Here is a 17,464-nt window from a genome sequence, read left to right on the forward strand (position 1 = left end):
GGGTTGGGGTTGTAGCTCATGGGTAGAGTGCTTTTCTAGTATGTGTGAGGCACTGGGTTTAATTCTCAGCACCACATATAAATAAATAATATAAGGTCCACTGACAACTAAAAAAAAATATTAAAAAGGGAGGGGACTGGGGATGTGGCTCAGTGGTTAAGTGTCCCGAGATTTAATCCCTGGAATCAAAATCAAAAACAAACAAACAAAAACCTGGCTTTCAAAAGTAGAATTTAGGGGGGCTGGGGATGTGGCTCAAGCGGTAGCGCGCTCGCCTGGCATGCGTGCGGCCTGGGTTCGATCCTCAGCACCACATACCAACAAAGATGTTGTGTCCACCGAAAACTGAAAAATAAATATTAAAAAAAAATTCTCTCTCTCTCTCTCTCTCCTCTCTCACTCTCTCTTTAAAAAAAAAAAAAAAATTTTAGAAAGGGCTTGGAGATGTAGCTCCGCGGTAGGAGCACCCCTGGGTTCAGTCCCCAACACCCGTCCCGACACGAATCTTTATTAGGTGGGTTTCAGCCTTGTCCTATAGATGAGAAAAAAACCAAAAAAAAAACCAAAAAAAAAAAAAAAAAAGTAGAATTTAGAATGGCCAAGAGCTGGAAGATCAATTAGATGTCATTCTAGTATAATATGCAAAAGATTAAGGCATTTAGATTAAGTTGTGGCAGTGGTGATAAAGAACAGATGTCCTCCGGGAGCACTGGTACATGCCTTTAATCCCAGGTACTTGGGAGGCTGAAGCAGAAGGATCCACAAGTTCAAAGCCAGCCTCAGCAACTTAGTGAGACTCTGTCTCAAAATAAAAAATAAAAAGGGGGTAGGGAAAGAGTTAAGTGCCTAAGTGCCCTTAGGTTCAATCTCCATTACCCCCACTCCTCAACACACACACACACACATACAAATGGATGTACTAGAGAAGTATTTGGGAGGTCAAAATATTCCAGGATATTGATGGAGTAAATTCAGGGGAGGGTGCAGAGTGTGTCCATGATTTGGTAAGTTTTTGTTGCTGTTAAAGGAATGATAGTTTAAAGCAGATGCATGCTAGATTCTTGAAACATTCTAGATTTAAATTACTATCTATTTTATTTATTTATTTGTGGTACTGGGGATGGAACACAGAGCCTCACACATGTTAGCAAGCACTCTATCACCAACCTACATTCCCAGTGCCTTTCATTTTATTTGAGGGTCTTCCTAAGTTGCGGAGGTTGGCCAGGTACTTCCTATCCTCCTGCCTCAGCCTTCTGAGTAGTTGGGATTACAGGTTTGCGCCACCATGCCCAGCTTCAAGGTTTAAATTAGATACAACAATGTAAAGATGAGTTTTTCAATCATGGGAAGAACTTCTTACTTTTACTGAAGCCAAATAAATTAGAATTGCAGAGAAACAGCTAAATTTAGGGGAAGAAAAACTTCAATGTTAATGTTTCACTATAGAAAAAAATAGTTTCTCTTTAATGAATTTTCACGAAGATTTCTCTACGTATCAGCCACTGGCTTTCTCATTTAATGCTCAGAATAGTTTTATGTACTAATACTAATATTATTTTCATTTTATAGGAGAGGAAATGTAAAGTTAACAGATAACACATGTTACACAGCCAAGATTATACCCAATTCTGACTGTAAAATCCATGTTATTTTAACCAACATGATATACTTCTTCCCACTGTTTTATATACTACTGTCTTATTTAATAAGAGGAAGTGTTAGCAACTGGGAATCAAGACATCTGGTTCCTATTTCTGGCTGGTATATAAACAGAAAAATATGCCATTTGTTGTAATTACAGATAAAAAGCAAAGGCCAGTCTTAATATATACTTACGGAAAACTAAAAAAACAAAAAAACAAAAACAAAACAACCCCTCTCAAACTGTTTTTCATGTAAGCTTCTAACTTCTGAATAAGGCTTTGTTACATTTTACTTTGTTCCTAAGTCTTCACAGTTCCCAAATAAAATAAATTACATCTGAATTGCTTTCTCATTTGGAAAATTATGAACAAACTGACCATGTGACAAAGCTCCAGCTTTTGTGGTTAATAGAAGAGACTCTGGAGCCAGATTGATTGCATTTGAATCCTGGCTCAACCACTTACTAGGTGTGGTATAATGATTAATTTCCAAGCCTCAGTTTCTTCTTTCAAAAATGGAGGTATAGAGGCTGGGGTTGTAGCTCAGCCGTGGAGCGCTTGCCTTGAACTTGCCTCGCATGTGTGGGACCCTGAGTTCCATCCTCAGCACCACATAAAAATAAATGAGTGAAATAAAGGTATTGTGTCCAACTACAACTAAAAAATAAATATTTTTTTTTAAATGGAGATATAAGAATTAAATAAGATAAAAATACCAAGAGCAGACTTCTTAGACTGGAAGCTCCAAGAAACTGATTTTTGTCTGTTTTGTTCACAGCTGGATCCCAGCACCTAGAAGTGTTCTGGGCACATAGTAAGTGCCCAATAAATATTTGGTAAATAAACTAATAGTAAATGCTGAGTAAATTATCACATACAGTGAACAGTGTCTATAGTGCTTATTTCATTCACTGTATTTTCTATTTTATGGATAAATCAAGAAAAATCAAGCAAATTGCCAATTTTCAAGCAAATCTAACAAACTGCCAGTTTCCAAGATTGAAGAATACAATTTTTGGCTATGCTTGGCCTGTCAGCACAAGGATTTACATGTCCTACACCATAAGAATGAGAACTAAGATTTTAACATATATATATATATATATTTTTGTTATAGATGGACACAATACTTTATTTATTTATTTTTATGTGGTGCTGAGGATTGAACCCAGCGCCTCACATGTGCTAGGCAAGTGCTCTACCAGTGAGCCACAACCCCATCCCCCTTTAGCATATTCTTGACTCAGCAGTTTTTGTAACAGCAGTCTCTTTGGGCTGAAACAGCATGTGAAGTTGCAAGATAATTCCTCTTTTGTTAGAAACAATTTCACCAATGTGTCCTAATAAATTTTCCCTCAGAAAAGTCACTAACCTGTAACAAAAAAGTTGGCTAAAATTAAAAAAATATATATATATATATATATATAATATAACAATATATATATAATATAATAATATATATATATAATCTGTCATTTTATTACATAAAAATCTTAGTTCTGACAAAATAATTCATGAAGTAATCATTTGGTTTACAAAAATATATCAGAGGCCCAGTGTGGAGCATGCCTGTAATCCTAGTGGCTTGGGAGGCTGGGATAAAAGGATCGTGAGTTCAAAGCTAGCCTCAGCAAAAGCAAGATGCTAAGGAACTCAGTGAGACCCTGTCTCTAAATAAAATACAAAATAGGGCTGGGGATGTGGCTCAGTGGCTGAGTACCCCTGAGTTCAATCCCTGGTGTATGCCCCCAACCCCCCCCCAAAAATCAGAGAATTTCTTTTTTCTTTCTGTTTATTTATTTTTTTTTAAGTTGTAGATGGACACAATATCTTTATTTATTTATTTTTATGTGGTGCTGAAAATCGAACCCTGTGCCTTACATGTTTTGCAAGTGCTCTACCACTGAGCTGCAACCCCAGCCCGAGAATTTCTTTAAGCAGCAAATTCCTCCTGCGGCACTTAAGACTACATTAATCAAATTTTTAATTCTTTATAAAATTTAAATCTCGGCTTAAACACAGGTACACCTGTTGAGGTGCCACTAGCTTCCATGAGGAAACTCCTTAATGAAAATTCCATTTTCTTGTTACCAAAGGAGAATTGAGGAGAAAAGTGAGGAGAATCTTACTAGCTTGCCTAGAAAATCAAATTTCTCCTAACTGGGGGAAACAAAATCCAACAGTCTATCCTACCACTCGGCTCTGACAGGTATTTTTCTAGAAGTTGCTATCTACAGAATTAGGCTACTAGAGATTAAAACTACAGGTTTCAAAGGCATTGGATTTTTCACTCCAATTCTAAGCCTAACTATAGACCTATCTGCATAAAAACTTTGCTAAACTTCAGGTACTTTGATTTAGAATTGGGGTTGACTAAGATTCTCCTTGCTGGGTTCAGTTACTGAGTGGGTACCTGGCACAGGTAGTTTTTCCTCTGCTAGATGAATCACTACTCTTTTAACATCCAGTTCACAGGACCCTTCCTTCCATGCCTGTGCAACTCTGTAAAGCAGTTATGTCTGGCTCTTGCTTATGCAGGCCCTCATTACCAAACTTTTTTTTTTGTGTGTGTGGTAATGGGGATTGAACACTGAGGTGCTTAATCACTGAGCCACATCCCCAGCACCCCCGGCCTTTCAAATTTTTTTTTTTTTTGAGAGCGGGTCTTGCTAAATTGCTTAGGGCCTCATTAAGTTGCTAAGGCTGGCCTCAAACTTATGATCTCCTTACCTCAGCCTCTCTAGTAACTTGGATTACAGGTATGCACCACCATGCTCAGCCCAAAGTTTTTTGTTTCTTCCTTTTTGATCCACTCCTGGGCAAAAGTTTACTCTTCTTTTTCTTTTTGGTACTAGGGATTGAACTCAGGGGCATTTAACCACTGAGCCACATCCCCAGCCCTTTTGGTTTTTTCTTTAGAGGCAGGGTCTCACTGAGTTGCTCAGGGCCTCACTAAGTTGTTGAGGCTGGCTTTGAAATTGTGATCCTGCTGCCTCAGTCTCCAGAGCTGCTGGGATTTCAGGCATGTGCCGCCCAGTGTGATTTTCTTACTTTGTATATGCCCATTATTTTCATTATATTCTATTCTTTTTTTGTCTATATGTCTGTGTCTAGTTCTACACTGTGAATTGTATTTTACCAGTTTTGGATTCATAGCACCTGTTTTAGTGATTGCCACATAGTAGATACTCTCAATAAATCTCTGTAAAATGAGTGAATGGTTAATAGTACTCTTTGGACCTTTATCTTGCTTCCAATCTCTGCTTATTTGGCTCTATTTAATAGTGGTTCTTAACCACTAGGATCATATATTTAAGCAAGAATATGGTAAACTCCTTCTCCATAACCAGGCAAATAAATTGAAGTCTTTGGAGCCAATATTTTTGGAGCCAGCTTAATTATGAAGCTCTGATACAGAAGCATAGTAACTCCTTTGCAAGTTTGTAATGGCCCTGTTTTATTTTATTAGAGCATTATATTTATACATATTATTTGAGTTCCTTCTGACATAATTATACATAAAAGGAATCTGATTTCCAATCCCCATTCCCCTTTCCTTTTCCCCCTCCCCCTTTTCTCTTTACTGATCTTTTCACTCCTATATTTATTTTTTATTGGTTTTCTTGATTGACTCTTTCAAATACAAAAAAGGAGATATTCCCTCTAGAGTGTGTATAAATAAATAAAACATGATGTTGTTAGATTCATTCCATCTTTTTTCCTTCCTCCCTCCCTCCTCATCCCTTCCACTCCCCTGTTCTTCCCTGAATCTTCATGAGAGCCAATCCCCTCCACCATTGTGATACGGCCGTTTTGAAGAAACCATAACACCAAGCCAAATCTTTACCTGAATTTCATCACACTTGATTAGCTTTTCCACCTCTCCTTGACTCAGAAGGATGAACTCTTCATGCTGCACCACTTCAGGAAAATGCTTCTGGCTAAAAACCTCAGCTGCTTGCATCAGGTCAACACAATTGTGAGTTTCAGCAAAGTCCCTGATACCCAGGCAATTTGAAGGGTCCAGTTGACTTTCTAAGAATTCACAGCAGGCCTGCTTCACCCCTAGAACAAACATAGGTAGTGAATATACTTCCAAGACATTTGGGTCAGGTGTGAATTGGTCTTATATTCTTGGATGTCAACCATCATCTTTGTATGTTATTAGAGGAATACCAGCTCAACATCTAAGAAGCAGATTAGAAAATTTATTTTATTTTTTTAGTTCCAGAGATTGAACCCAGGGGTGCTTAACCACAAAGCCATATCCCCAGCTCTTTTCAATTTTTTTTTAAATTTTGAGACAAGGTCTCACTAAGTTACTGAGGCTGGCCTCAAACTTACAATCCTCCTGCCTCAGCCTTCCAAGTCACTGGGATTACAGGTGTGTGCTACCACGCCTGGCTAGAAATTCTATGTTTAAGGAATTAAAATCTTATTTCTGTCTTATGTGCTATGTCACTTTCATAAGAATTTTATATCTGCCTCTGCTTCATCTTTAAAATGAGTATAGCAAGATGAACTGCTTCCAGGGACACTAGCACAATTAAGCAAAACTATAAAACTTGAAAATCAATCTATAAAATTAATTAATAATTCAGCAAATATAACTATTTTATACTCTACATCAAACCTTATTAAAAGGCTCCAGTGAAGGAAAAAACAGAAAATACCACAAACAATTTCATACTTCTCTAATCAGAAAGACCAAAGTAGGGGTTGTAGCTCAGTAGTGGAGTGCCTGCCTAAAATTCTACTATGCACAAGGCCCTGGGTTCTACCTTGGTACCATATTAAAAAAAAAAAAAAAAAAAGTTCAGAGTGTAATCTTAATTTTATTTCTCTGGACTAATGCAAAAACTTCTAACTATCTTATCCTGGAATAAAAATGGAAAATATTTCAATTATATGTATATAAAAAGGAAAGAATGAAAACAGTCTGGAAACTGGAAGGGAGATTATGTCTACTTGTGTGACTTTTACACTATCATTTTCTTATATCAGTTTAAATTTTAATAGATATTTTACATGGATCAAAAATTTAAAGATACAAAAAAGTTTACCATGAAAAGTGCCCGTAGGCTCCATATCAATCTGGCCATGTGATAGCCAAGCAGTTAAATATATCTATGCAGGCAATGAATACCATAAGGTTCCATTCCTCCTTGGCTTAGAAGAACGAACTCTTACAGGGGTATCGTATACACGTATGTGTCAGAAAATATATATATTATTCATTCTTCCACTGTTATAAAAAACAGAAGAGGTGTAAACACTCTCTTTCATAGCTGGATACTCATATTTGGAGAGGTTTTTTTCATAATGTTATTGACATCTGATCTTTCATTGCTCAAAGATTCAAAAACCATGGATGGTAAACTTATGTTCCCATAGTTGGTTTCCATGAGTTTTATGATGAAGTTTATACCTATTTTAAATATTTCCAGGGCTATTCTGGTATGAACAACACCAACTTTCAATGTCTGTACCTTTCAGCTGAAGCAAACAGGCTGCAGGGAGCAGTTCTTGTACATTCTCTACTGTCACGTGGACTGTTTCTGTGTATACAAAGTCCAACAGAATTTCCATGGTAGAAGCAGTTAAACCTTGGATATCAACATATGGTTTCCCCTTCTCTGAAAGCTGAAAATTCACAGGATAAGAAGACTACTTTCTATCTAAGAATATTTTCTAAGAATACTTCTACAACATAAAGGTAAAATCTCAAATCCCCACAGATAAAAAGGATGTTAATAATATCAATCATATAAACATCTTTTTTAAAATGATGATCTATTTATTGGGTTTGTATAAAGGAAATAGGGCATAAATTTGGAGCTTTTCAAATGGAGAAGGCAGTTATCTGTAACCCTAGGAGTACAGAGAGGTAGAATACCAATTTTACAAGTGAATAATTTAAAATCCCAATTCCATATTAAAACAAAAATAGATGTTTTAAAGAATAGAACAAATGCAGTATGAATATACCACTAGTGTCCATGAGCTTTTTTTTTTTTTTTTTTGGTAATAGGAATTGAACTCAGGGGCACTCAACCACTGGGCCACATCCCCAGCCCTTTAAATATTTTATTTAGAGACAGGGTCTTGCTGAGTTGCTTAGCACCTTGCTTTTGCTGAGGCTGGCTTTAAACTCGTGATCCTCCTGCTTAGCCTCCTGAGCCACTGGGATTACAGGCATGTACCATTGCACCCAGCCACGTGCTTTTAACATACAAAATTTGAAGCTTCTAGAGGATCCTGTGGGTTACAAGTCCACATTTTCCAAATTTACCAAATTCTGTCACCTACCTTTAGACTAAAGTTGGTAACAACGAAAAGGAACACGCAGATTACCTCAAGGGGCCTTCTATTAACATTCTCAATATAACTGAATTGTTTGATACTTTTTCAAAAAATGGGTCTCTGAGATATTAGCTCTGTGGCAGAGTCCTTGCCTAGCATGTGTGAGGCCATAGCTTTGCGCCTTAGCACACACACATACAAAATTCAATTATAAAATATTGGGATGATTCTATTTTAGGATTACTGAGTAACTTGTAATTGGTTGTACATTTGGTCTAGAATAGTTCCTTGAAATAATGAGTACTGATAAGGCCAGATAATCACAGAAAAATGTGGGGTTTTTTGGTATCAGAGATTGAAGTACCAGGGGTACTTAATTACTGAGATATTCCCCAGCCCTTTTATCTCTATTTGGAGAGAGGGTCTCACTAAGTTACCTAGGGCCTCACTAAACTACTAAGGCTGGCTTTGAACTTGTGATCCTCCTGCTTTAGCCTCCTGAGTTGTTGGGAATACAGGTGTGTGCCATCATGCCCAGCAAAAAATCGTTAGAGTAAAAATCTTCAACTTTACAGGACAATAATCTATCTGAAAGCTGATTAACTCATGAAAACTTTACTAGATCTAAACTTTAGTGATATTACCCACAAAACCCTAGTACACTTACACTATGAACTAGATGGCTTTATTATCTTTGATTTCTTCATCAAACCATAGAATAATCAAAAAGCATTATTTACCAAAGCAAAAACACAAATCAATCCCTGACATTAAAAAACATCACTACTAGCCAGCTGTGGTGGTACATGCCCGTAGTCCCAGTGAGTGGAAGGCTGAGATAGGAGGACTGCAAGTTCTATGCTAGCCTGGGAAACTTAGCAAGACCCTGTCTCAATTTTTTAAAAAGGGCTGGGGATTTGGCTCAATGGTTAAGCATTCCTGGGTTTAATCTCTGATGCCAAAAAAAAAAAAAAAAAAAAAAGATATGAGTATGTGTATTCTGTCATTCAATAAATCAAATGTATTCCCAGTAGACAATCAATTTAAATATGAAAATTATTTTATTTATGTAAGAACTCAGAACATTTCACATTTACATTTTGCGCCACAGTCTGTCAGCATGCTTCTTGTTTACGATCATTTCATCTAATTCCCACATCACCTGGTTAGATGGTTAAGCATGATGTTGTTGTTACTTAAGAGATAAATGATCTAAGGTTTACAGAAATTATATGGGGGCTGGGGTTGTGGCTCAGTGGTAGAGCTTAGCATGTGTGAGGCACTGGGTTAGATTCTCAGCACTGCATATAAATAAATAAAGGTCCATTAACAACTAAAAAAATTAAAAAAATAAGTTATATGACCTGAGCTTGGTAACTTAATTAGTAAGGGACAAGGAGAAGGTAAAACCCAGGTCCTCTGGTCTCAGTCCTGTGATCTCTCATTTGCACATTTGAGAAACATGTTATGGATGGAAGATAACAAGGAACCATCTAGTTCAACCATTCTTTTACACATCCACCCAGTGCAGTTAGATGATTGCTAGGGTTCATACAGAACTGCCAAGAAAACAAACCTAGAATTCCAGGTCTGGGAATTCCTTTAAATCAATTACTCTTAAGAGCAAACATAAGCCACGTATCATTTTTGCCTGATAAAAACAGTTTTGTTTTTTTTTTTACTTTAAAGGGATAAATATATTTTGCATACATAACATGAAATTAAGGTAGAATAAATACATCAGGAGTGTAGCAGATTAGTAAGCCCAAGTCATCAAAAATCAAAAAATATATATAAAAACAGTTTTTAAAAAAAGATTGATTTTACAAAACTCCATACTTATTTCTCAATGTGGGAAAAAATAATGTAGACAAATTTTTTCAAGCTGACAAAAAACAGGATGCACAATATATCATTAGCAGCCCATTTCATGCTCAGCAGCTGCATTCTCCTTACCCAGTTACCTGCCAACTGCTTCTCATGGGCAGATATTGTGGAAAACAGTATAGCACAAGGATATGTAAGGTTATGTTACATAAGATCATTTTAAATTAGCCTAGATTAGCAGGAACGACCTGTCAAGTTTCTGTTTTTCCTACCAACCATGTGACTGAGCACTGGCTCACAGTAACATAAACTATATCGGTTTTAAAATTAGATTGTAGACTATATAAAATGTATATTTCAGAGGCTGAGTTAACACAGTAGGCGAAAACTGGGCCTTAGAGTCAGAAAATACAGGCTTAAATTCTACCTCTACCACTTACAAGTTCAAGACTTTGGGCAACTCATTTAATATACCTTGTTCCTTTATTTGTAAAATGAGATGGCAACACTATCCCCAAGGTGAGATATGCATAACAAACATGGAGCACAGTAGCTGGTCCATAAAAATAGTTATCCTTAACTTGTCAAAGACAACCTATTGCTAATTCCCTTTGTTAATTCTTAGACTCCTGAGTCAGTTTTTTTCCCCAAGTCATACTCTTTACAACTGCATAGTCATTCACTAGATTTTATTCCCCTCATTTGAAATCATTCTGGAATCTATACTGGTAGAATGGATACTAATTTTTCATCATATATTGTTAGAAGGCATTAGATTAGGTCTGAATCCTATTCTTCCTCTTTCCTTCCTTCCTATTCCCCTGGTATTCACCTTAAAATCTTGGGAGAAAACTGGAAGGCAAACTTAAAAAACATTAAGTAAAATCCAATGCATTTGTGTGTTTTACTATACACTAGAGACTCTTCTAAGCACTTTATATGTAATCTTCTAAAATAATCTTTACAGTAATCTCATGTTATTATGTAGTACTATCATTCCCACCCCTAATTTAGAGATGAGGAAAACAACACACATCTTATCCAGAGACTGCTTGTTTTAGCTACTCTACCATAAAAATTCACTATCATATCAAACTTCTACTATTTTATTCAGTGAAAAGAGACATCAACAAGATTATGTATTCTGAGTCTCATTTGTGTGGCAACATCATACCACTTACCTCACTCGTGAACATGGCACAGAAGTAATCACTACAGGCAGCCAGCACAATCCGATGGGCAGGGAAGTCTTTTTGCTCTACTCTTAATGTCACATCACAGAGGGTGTTGCTCTTCCTGAGGGAGTTCATTGAGTTGAGGATGGATTTAGCATGAGTATTTGTCATTATGTCTTTGGGGGCCATAATGCCTCCCATCAAGTAATATGGAGAAAAAACAAAAAGGGTCCTTGGATTCTGCCACTGCAAGAGAAAAAAAAACGAAGAGCATATATGAATAAATGGGGAAACTGAATACACTCAATTAACTTTATAAATTAAAGAATCAAGAAAAGGCTTCTTCAGACCCAAACATCCACAAGTAGAGAACACTCCTATTCCTGACATCACCACCTTGATCTAGCCACCAACTATTCCAAGTTAAAGTTACCTCTTCTTCCTCTAGTTCCACATCTATGGATTTGACCAACCATGAATCAAAAAACACTGAACAAGTAAAATTTCTTATACAATGAACATGTACAATTTTTTTCTTTTCATTATTCCCTAAACAATACAGGTAAAGAATATTTACATAGCATTTGCATTGTATTATAAATAACGTAAAGATGGTTTAAAGAATACAGGAGGATGTGAATAGGTTATATGCAAATACTATGCCATTTTATATAAGGGACTTCAGCAACTCTGAGTTCCTGGGACCTATATGCCCTGTAAAGATCAAGGGGGTGACTGTGCAAAGTTCACTTGTATGCATTAATTAAATAAACTAACAGATTACACATTTGAAAATCAGCCTAAGTAGTTTCTTGATTGTGGATGGGCTTTAGTCACACTAGATGTGTGACTTTTTTTTTTCCCTTCAAGGAAATTTCTGAGGAATGAAATGGGGTTAGTTGTTATTGAGACAGTTTTATTTGAAACACAAAACTTTCCAAAATGAGGAAGAAAAGTCAAACTGGTCTTTAAAAGTCCACAACTCAGTCCTAATTTTTGAATGCTAAAACCAGATCCTAAATTCTCAACTTGTTTATGGCTGCATTTCTCTAAATGCACTCCAGATACTCCCTCCGACGACTCAGCAAGATTCCTTTTACAAAAAAGCACACGTTTTCCTTAAATCAACTTGGTTTTAACTCTAAGGATGCAAGAAAGGTCTGATCAAATGTCTGCAGTCTCTGAAGGTGCTCTGGGGCGTTACCGCAGGGCCCAGCCTGTGGCTAGACTTAACGGTTTGTCAAAACTGACCTTAACCTTAGTGCAGAGTTGTCTTTCCTCTGGGCATTCCTGCCTGGCCGAGCAGTCTCAGTACAGCCTTCGCCCTCACCTTTTGGAAGTGATCTATTCTAGAACTTGCGTTAATATCTGAATACAGGGGTTCCACCACCGGAGATCGGGGCGACGGTTTCCAAATTCTGGAAGGATCAACTGCAGATAAGAAACGGGGTCTCCTCCCTTGATAACCACCAGGCACCGCCAGGTGGAGGAGCGGGAGGGGCGCGGCGCTGGGGAGCCGAGGGGAGGCCGCTCGAGCCCCAGCACCCCTCCTCTCCCGACGACCCTCCCATTCCACCTGGGAGGGCGACCGAGGATGGGGGAAGGGCCAGAATCGGGAGTTGAGGGGTAGAAAGGCGGAATGCCACCACCTCCGCGCCACTCACCTCCGCTCCCGGGCCCACCCAGCTGCGCAGGGCCCGTCCCCAGCCCGTGGGGAGGGGGTGGGGCGCGGGGCCAGCAGGCGGCTCAGCGGGAGCCGGAGCGCCGCCGCCGCCGCCCAGACCCGGAGGCTCTGGAGCGGTAGCCGCGGTCGTCCCGGCTCTAGTCTCTGCGGCCGCGCGACGTGATGACGTAATGCAGCACGAGGCCCGCCCCGCCCGCATCATGTGAGTAGGCGGCATCACGTGACTGGCCTGTACCCGGTACGCGACTTTCCATACAACTGGAGGAGGCCAAAAAGAAAAGGTGGGCCAGGGAGGGGGTCGCGCAGCTTTGCAGCTCCGTGGTTGGCCGACACGGATGGTTCCAAGGCTTTCAGAGCTGAGCATCTAATTGCAGGGAGTAGAATTTACCTGCGAGATATTTAGGAATCCACTCCCACAGAGAAAACCCGCAGAGGCTTCCAATTTCTTCGAGGCCATGGTCCACGATGGCCTTTTTGCACTGCCCACCGCTGCGGTGAGAGCCTTCTAAGGGCTGCGGTCCACAGGTCTCAGCATTCTCTGCATCATAAGGGGCCCAATCATCACCACTTGGGTTATTTTAATTCTTTCACTAGAAGACAATAAGTGGAAGGGACTTGTGGCCACTAGCAGTTAAACACTGTGAGGGAAAATTGCAAACGGTCTTCCTAAAGAGGCCCCAGTAGTCCTTATCTCCACTGTGCTCTTCTGACTTTTGCGATGTTATCGATGCTGAACGTTGTTCAGAAATTTTGCTTCCGGTGGATTTCTGTGCACTTCTCTTATGGCTAAGAAGGGAAAGATGTTTCTTGGCCCAGCTTATGTGAATGTCCAAACTAAGTATGTCTGCTTACACGGTTTTCCTCTGTGTGGACTTTTGATTCTTAAAGATAATAAAATCATAGCCAAGTGGACAGCATTCTAATTTTACATAACATTTCCATCTTCCATATTATACCTTCCTGTTCTAAAACGCTCCCTGACATTTGCATTTTGTGGATGAGAGTGCAGGATTGGTATAAATTCTGTTGAGGATATTCTGGAATTATGAATGTAAATATACCTTGGTTTTTAAATAAATGTATCCTTCGTACATGTGCATATGAAAAATTATGTATGTGCCGTGCTGTACACTTCAGCAGTTTGTAGATTGAATTGAAAACAAGGGGACTGATTCAATTAAGCGTGGTACATTTATGCAATTTAATAATAACCTATGAACAGTGTAACTATTATTTGCATTAAAAAAATAAAATATTCGTATGCTTGAATATATATAAAATGTAATTGTGATAACATTGGTTTCTTTGGGAAGAGGAACTGGTTGGCTTGGAGGGGGAATCGGTGGGGGATGAGGTTTTTCAAATCTTTTGTTTCTGGACATGTGACGTAAAAATATGTACACTTTAAAAGAAAAATAATTCCTTGTTTTCTGGATGCAAAAATAACCTTTAATGACCTTGCCCTAGTTTCTTACTGCTAAATTAAGGACATTTCCAAATATGAGAGAGAACTTAAAGAGGGATTTTTAAATTTTTTTGTGTGTATATGTATGTGTATGTATCTATCTATCTATCTATATATATATATACACTATATATTTTAAATTTTTATTAGTTGTAGATGGACATAAAGTATCTTTATTTTTTACGTGGTGCTGAGGATGGAACCCAGTGCCTCACACATGTGAGGCAAGCGCTTTACCACTGAGCTAAAGCCCCAGCCCAATATATATGTATTTTTATAATATATCTATATTTTTTTGTACCAGGGATTGAACTCAGGGGTGCTTAACCACTGAGCCACATCCTGGGTCCTTTTTGTTTTTTATTTTGAGATAGGGCCTCACAAGAGTTGCTTAAGGCCTTGCTAAATTGCTGAGGCTGGCCTTGAACTTGATATCCTCCTGCCTCAGCGTCCTAAATTTCTGGGATTACAGGTAAAAGAGGCTTTGTTTAGGTATATGCCCACTATTACTGTAGTGGCACCCTCTTCCCAAGAGAAAATCTTAATTAAGCTTCTCCAGAAATCTTCACCATAATTGATTATATGACTATGAGCAAAAGAATCTCTACAAAAGAGTTCAATGTAGTTAAGCTTCCTATTTCCTGTTGCTCTTACAATAATTAAATTTGGCCACAGGCCTGAAAGAGATCAACACTCCGGGTGCTGAACACCTCTTTACTAGATTTTCACAAACATTTATGGATATCTAGTAAAAAAAAAAATGTATATATACACACACACACACACACACATATATATATATGTATACATGTATAACAATCTGTAAAGGTTTTCAAGGGAAGTGTGTCTGCAAATGCAGAGTGTGATAAGAAAAAGATTATTTTAAGGAGGCCTCTGGCCTTGGGCTGGAGCTACACAGAGATGTTTACATTTCGAAGATTAGAGAAGATGTTACTAATTGGGCTCCATGGTAACAGCTGGCAGGGAGAGGAAAGAAAGGGGAGAAGAAGCTCTCCCCTTCTCAGGCACTGTCCTTGAAGGGTTAACTTGCCCAGAACATTGAAAGAAAAAGCTGCTTTTGGGTGAACTTCTGCACACTGAACTTCTGAGCCCCTCCCCTTCCAAGATGGGTATAAAGTTCTGAAACTGCCTGAACTTGGGGTTCAGGGGGATTGATTGATTACAGCGGAAAGCTTTGCCCTCTGAACCTTTCTGCAGCCAAATAAACTAGCTTCCTGTTTCCTATCCGGGGTCCTGCTTCATCTGTCCCCTACAACATTACAGGCACAGTGGCACAGCTTTTGATCTCAGTTACTCTAGAGGCTGAGGTAGATGGATTGCAAGTTCAAAGTCAACCTCAACAACTTAGCGAGATCCTGCCTAAAAATAAAAAGGGCCAGGGATGTAGCTCAGTGGTATAGTACTCCTGGGCTCAATCCCCAGTATAGGGGAGGGTGGAAAAGCCCATTTTCTTGGAGAAAGATGGAGAAGCTGTTACCAAGAAAGATAACATACTGAAGTTGGAATTAGTTCAGGCTTCTGTTTTCTTCAAGGTTACAGTCCTAGCACATAATGGTCTTTATGTAATGGTAATATTATCCTTCCCATATCAGAATATTTCCAGTCATTTGCCTCTCTGACCCAATATTCTTGGTTTCTTAGGTACATTCTGGAGGGCTGGGTCTGAATAAGGTGAATCAGTCAGTTTCCATAAGTCATCTTGCATTTATAGTTGGACACCTGGAGTGAAGGGTAGCTACAAACAGTGGGGGAACACAGGAAATTTGTTTTGGAACTGTAGATCAAATACATGGAGTATGTCAAATCTGTTAACAGGCCAGGCAGAATACACTGCATTTTTATACTGCCAGTGTGCTGGACATGAGAATGCATCTCTCAGGTTACTGAGTGTTATCCAAGCAGGGGTCCAAATGCTGCTTAGAAGTGAATTTCCTGAATTTGCACCCAGGCCAAAGCCACAGTTCCCAAGGGCTGGTTCCTGCCTCCAACTGAGGTTAGCAGAGATAAGCATGCAAACCTTTTTCAGGGGAGATGGGACTCCTTGGTTAGCTGACAAAAGGACTTGTGAGTGGATCAAGACCTTATCCCAAAGGGTTTTGCTGAACCTTACACTTTAAGGTGGACTTCCTGGACATTTCACCCTGTTCTCTCTTCCTCTTTCCTTCATGGGGTCAGACTTGCATCAAGGTCAAATGGTTCTAGCTTTGTATTTTCCTTTACATATAAACATTTTCCCCTAATAAAATCCTTGCACATTTAATTTTATCGGAGCAAATGCTTTCCTGAGAACGAGACGAATACACAGGGCATCCAAGAATTTCTTTGGTCTCTTATTTCTTTGTAATAATCTTAAGTTTACTAGTTTTCCAAAATTCTAATTTTTCCCTAATGGAAAATGTATGGCCTCTAGAGAAAGTTAGTCTAATATTTTATTTAGTGATAAGGGGTAAAATCATCAGACTGTTAGCATTTATACTTTCTTTGATCAAAGTTAGTGTTTTGTCATCATTTACTTATTCTGTAATAGTTACTTGTTGCTAGTTAGAAGTTCTGATAAAAGCAAGGGAGGATACTGAAATCAGGAGCAAAAGGAATTTTTAAGTGATTTGAGATTTTAGAACATGAGGCTTAATTGGTTCAGAAGGATCTGGATTCAAATACTGGCTCATATCCTGTCAGCTAAGAAAAAATTACTGGTCCCTGCAGGCATTCAAGGTTGCAACCACAAGTGTAGAACTTGAAGGAAACCTAAGGATCACATGATCCAACTTCATCTATTTCCTGTATGTCCTCATAAGGCAATCCATAGTAGCTGAGGCCTACTGTGCTCCTCAAACTTGTTGAGGACCTTTTATGTGCTGGGCACTATAGAACAAGTAAACAAAGAAGGAAAAACAAAACCAACCAAGCAAACAATGCAGTGTGATTAAAGAAAAAAGAAAGGCTAAGAAACTGACTCTACCCATTTTCCGTCAGTAAATAAAAAATCAGGGGGAGATATTTTTCATGTTTAGAATGAGCATACAACTTACTTCACAGAAATACAGATATAAAAATGACATACCATAAGAACAAGTAGGTGCTCAATATTCTCAGATCCTTATTCCATGGTCCTGTCTAGTACTGGAAAATGAAACACTAGTTTTCATAAACTGCTATGGATCTCCTTATTTCCTCATCTAGAAAATGGGTGGCGTTGGGTCAGATGCTCCTGAAGGTTCCTTCTGGTTTTACACCAGTGGTTGAAAACTCAAATGCTTCCAGGAGCCAACAGATGACTGCAATGAGTGAATCACTCTAGGTGGGACCATGACAAATTGGAGAGCATAAGCCCTACTCCCTA

The 17,464-nt window shown here is 38.6% G+C and overlaps 1 protein-coding gene across 2 annotated transcripts in view; it reads right to left on the bottom strand.

Annotated features, from left to right (window-relative positions):
• Klhl12 (kelch like family member 12) overlaps positions 1–12,801 on the bottom strand; it is a 31,769-nt gene extending 18,968 nt beyond the window's left edge. The window contains exons 1-4 of one of the 2 annotated variants that reach the window (XM_040278381.2): positions 12,616–12,801; positions 10,958–11,197; positions 7,136–7,289; positions 5,494–5,711 (exon numbers count right to left, since the gene is read on the bottom strand). In XM_040278381.2, the coding sequence (XP_040134315.1) occupies positions 5,494–5,711; positions 7,136–7,289; positions 10,958–11,152 (567 nt within the window). In that variant the 5' untranslated portion in view covers positions 11,153–11,197; positions 12,616–12,801. Of the gene's footprint in view, positions 1–5,493; positions 5,712–7,135; positions 7,290–10,957; positions 11,198–12,615 lie in introns of those variants that run through there. The other variant, XM_078022604.1, reaches the window with a different exon arrangement.
• Positions 12,802–17,464: the final 4,663 nt, after the last annotated feature.

The sequence above is a fragment of the Ictidomys tridecemlineatus genome, chromosome 10, assembly GCF_052094955.1.
Source record: "Ictidomys tridecemlineatus isolate mIctTri1 chromosome 10, mIctTri1.hap1, whole genome shotgun sequence".
Taxonomy (NCBI): domain Eukaryota; kingdom Metazoa; phylum Chordata; class Mammalia; order Rodentia; family Sciuridae; genus Ictidomys; species Ictidomys tridecemlineatus.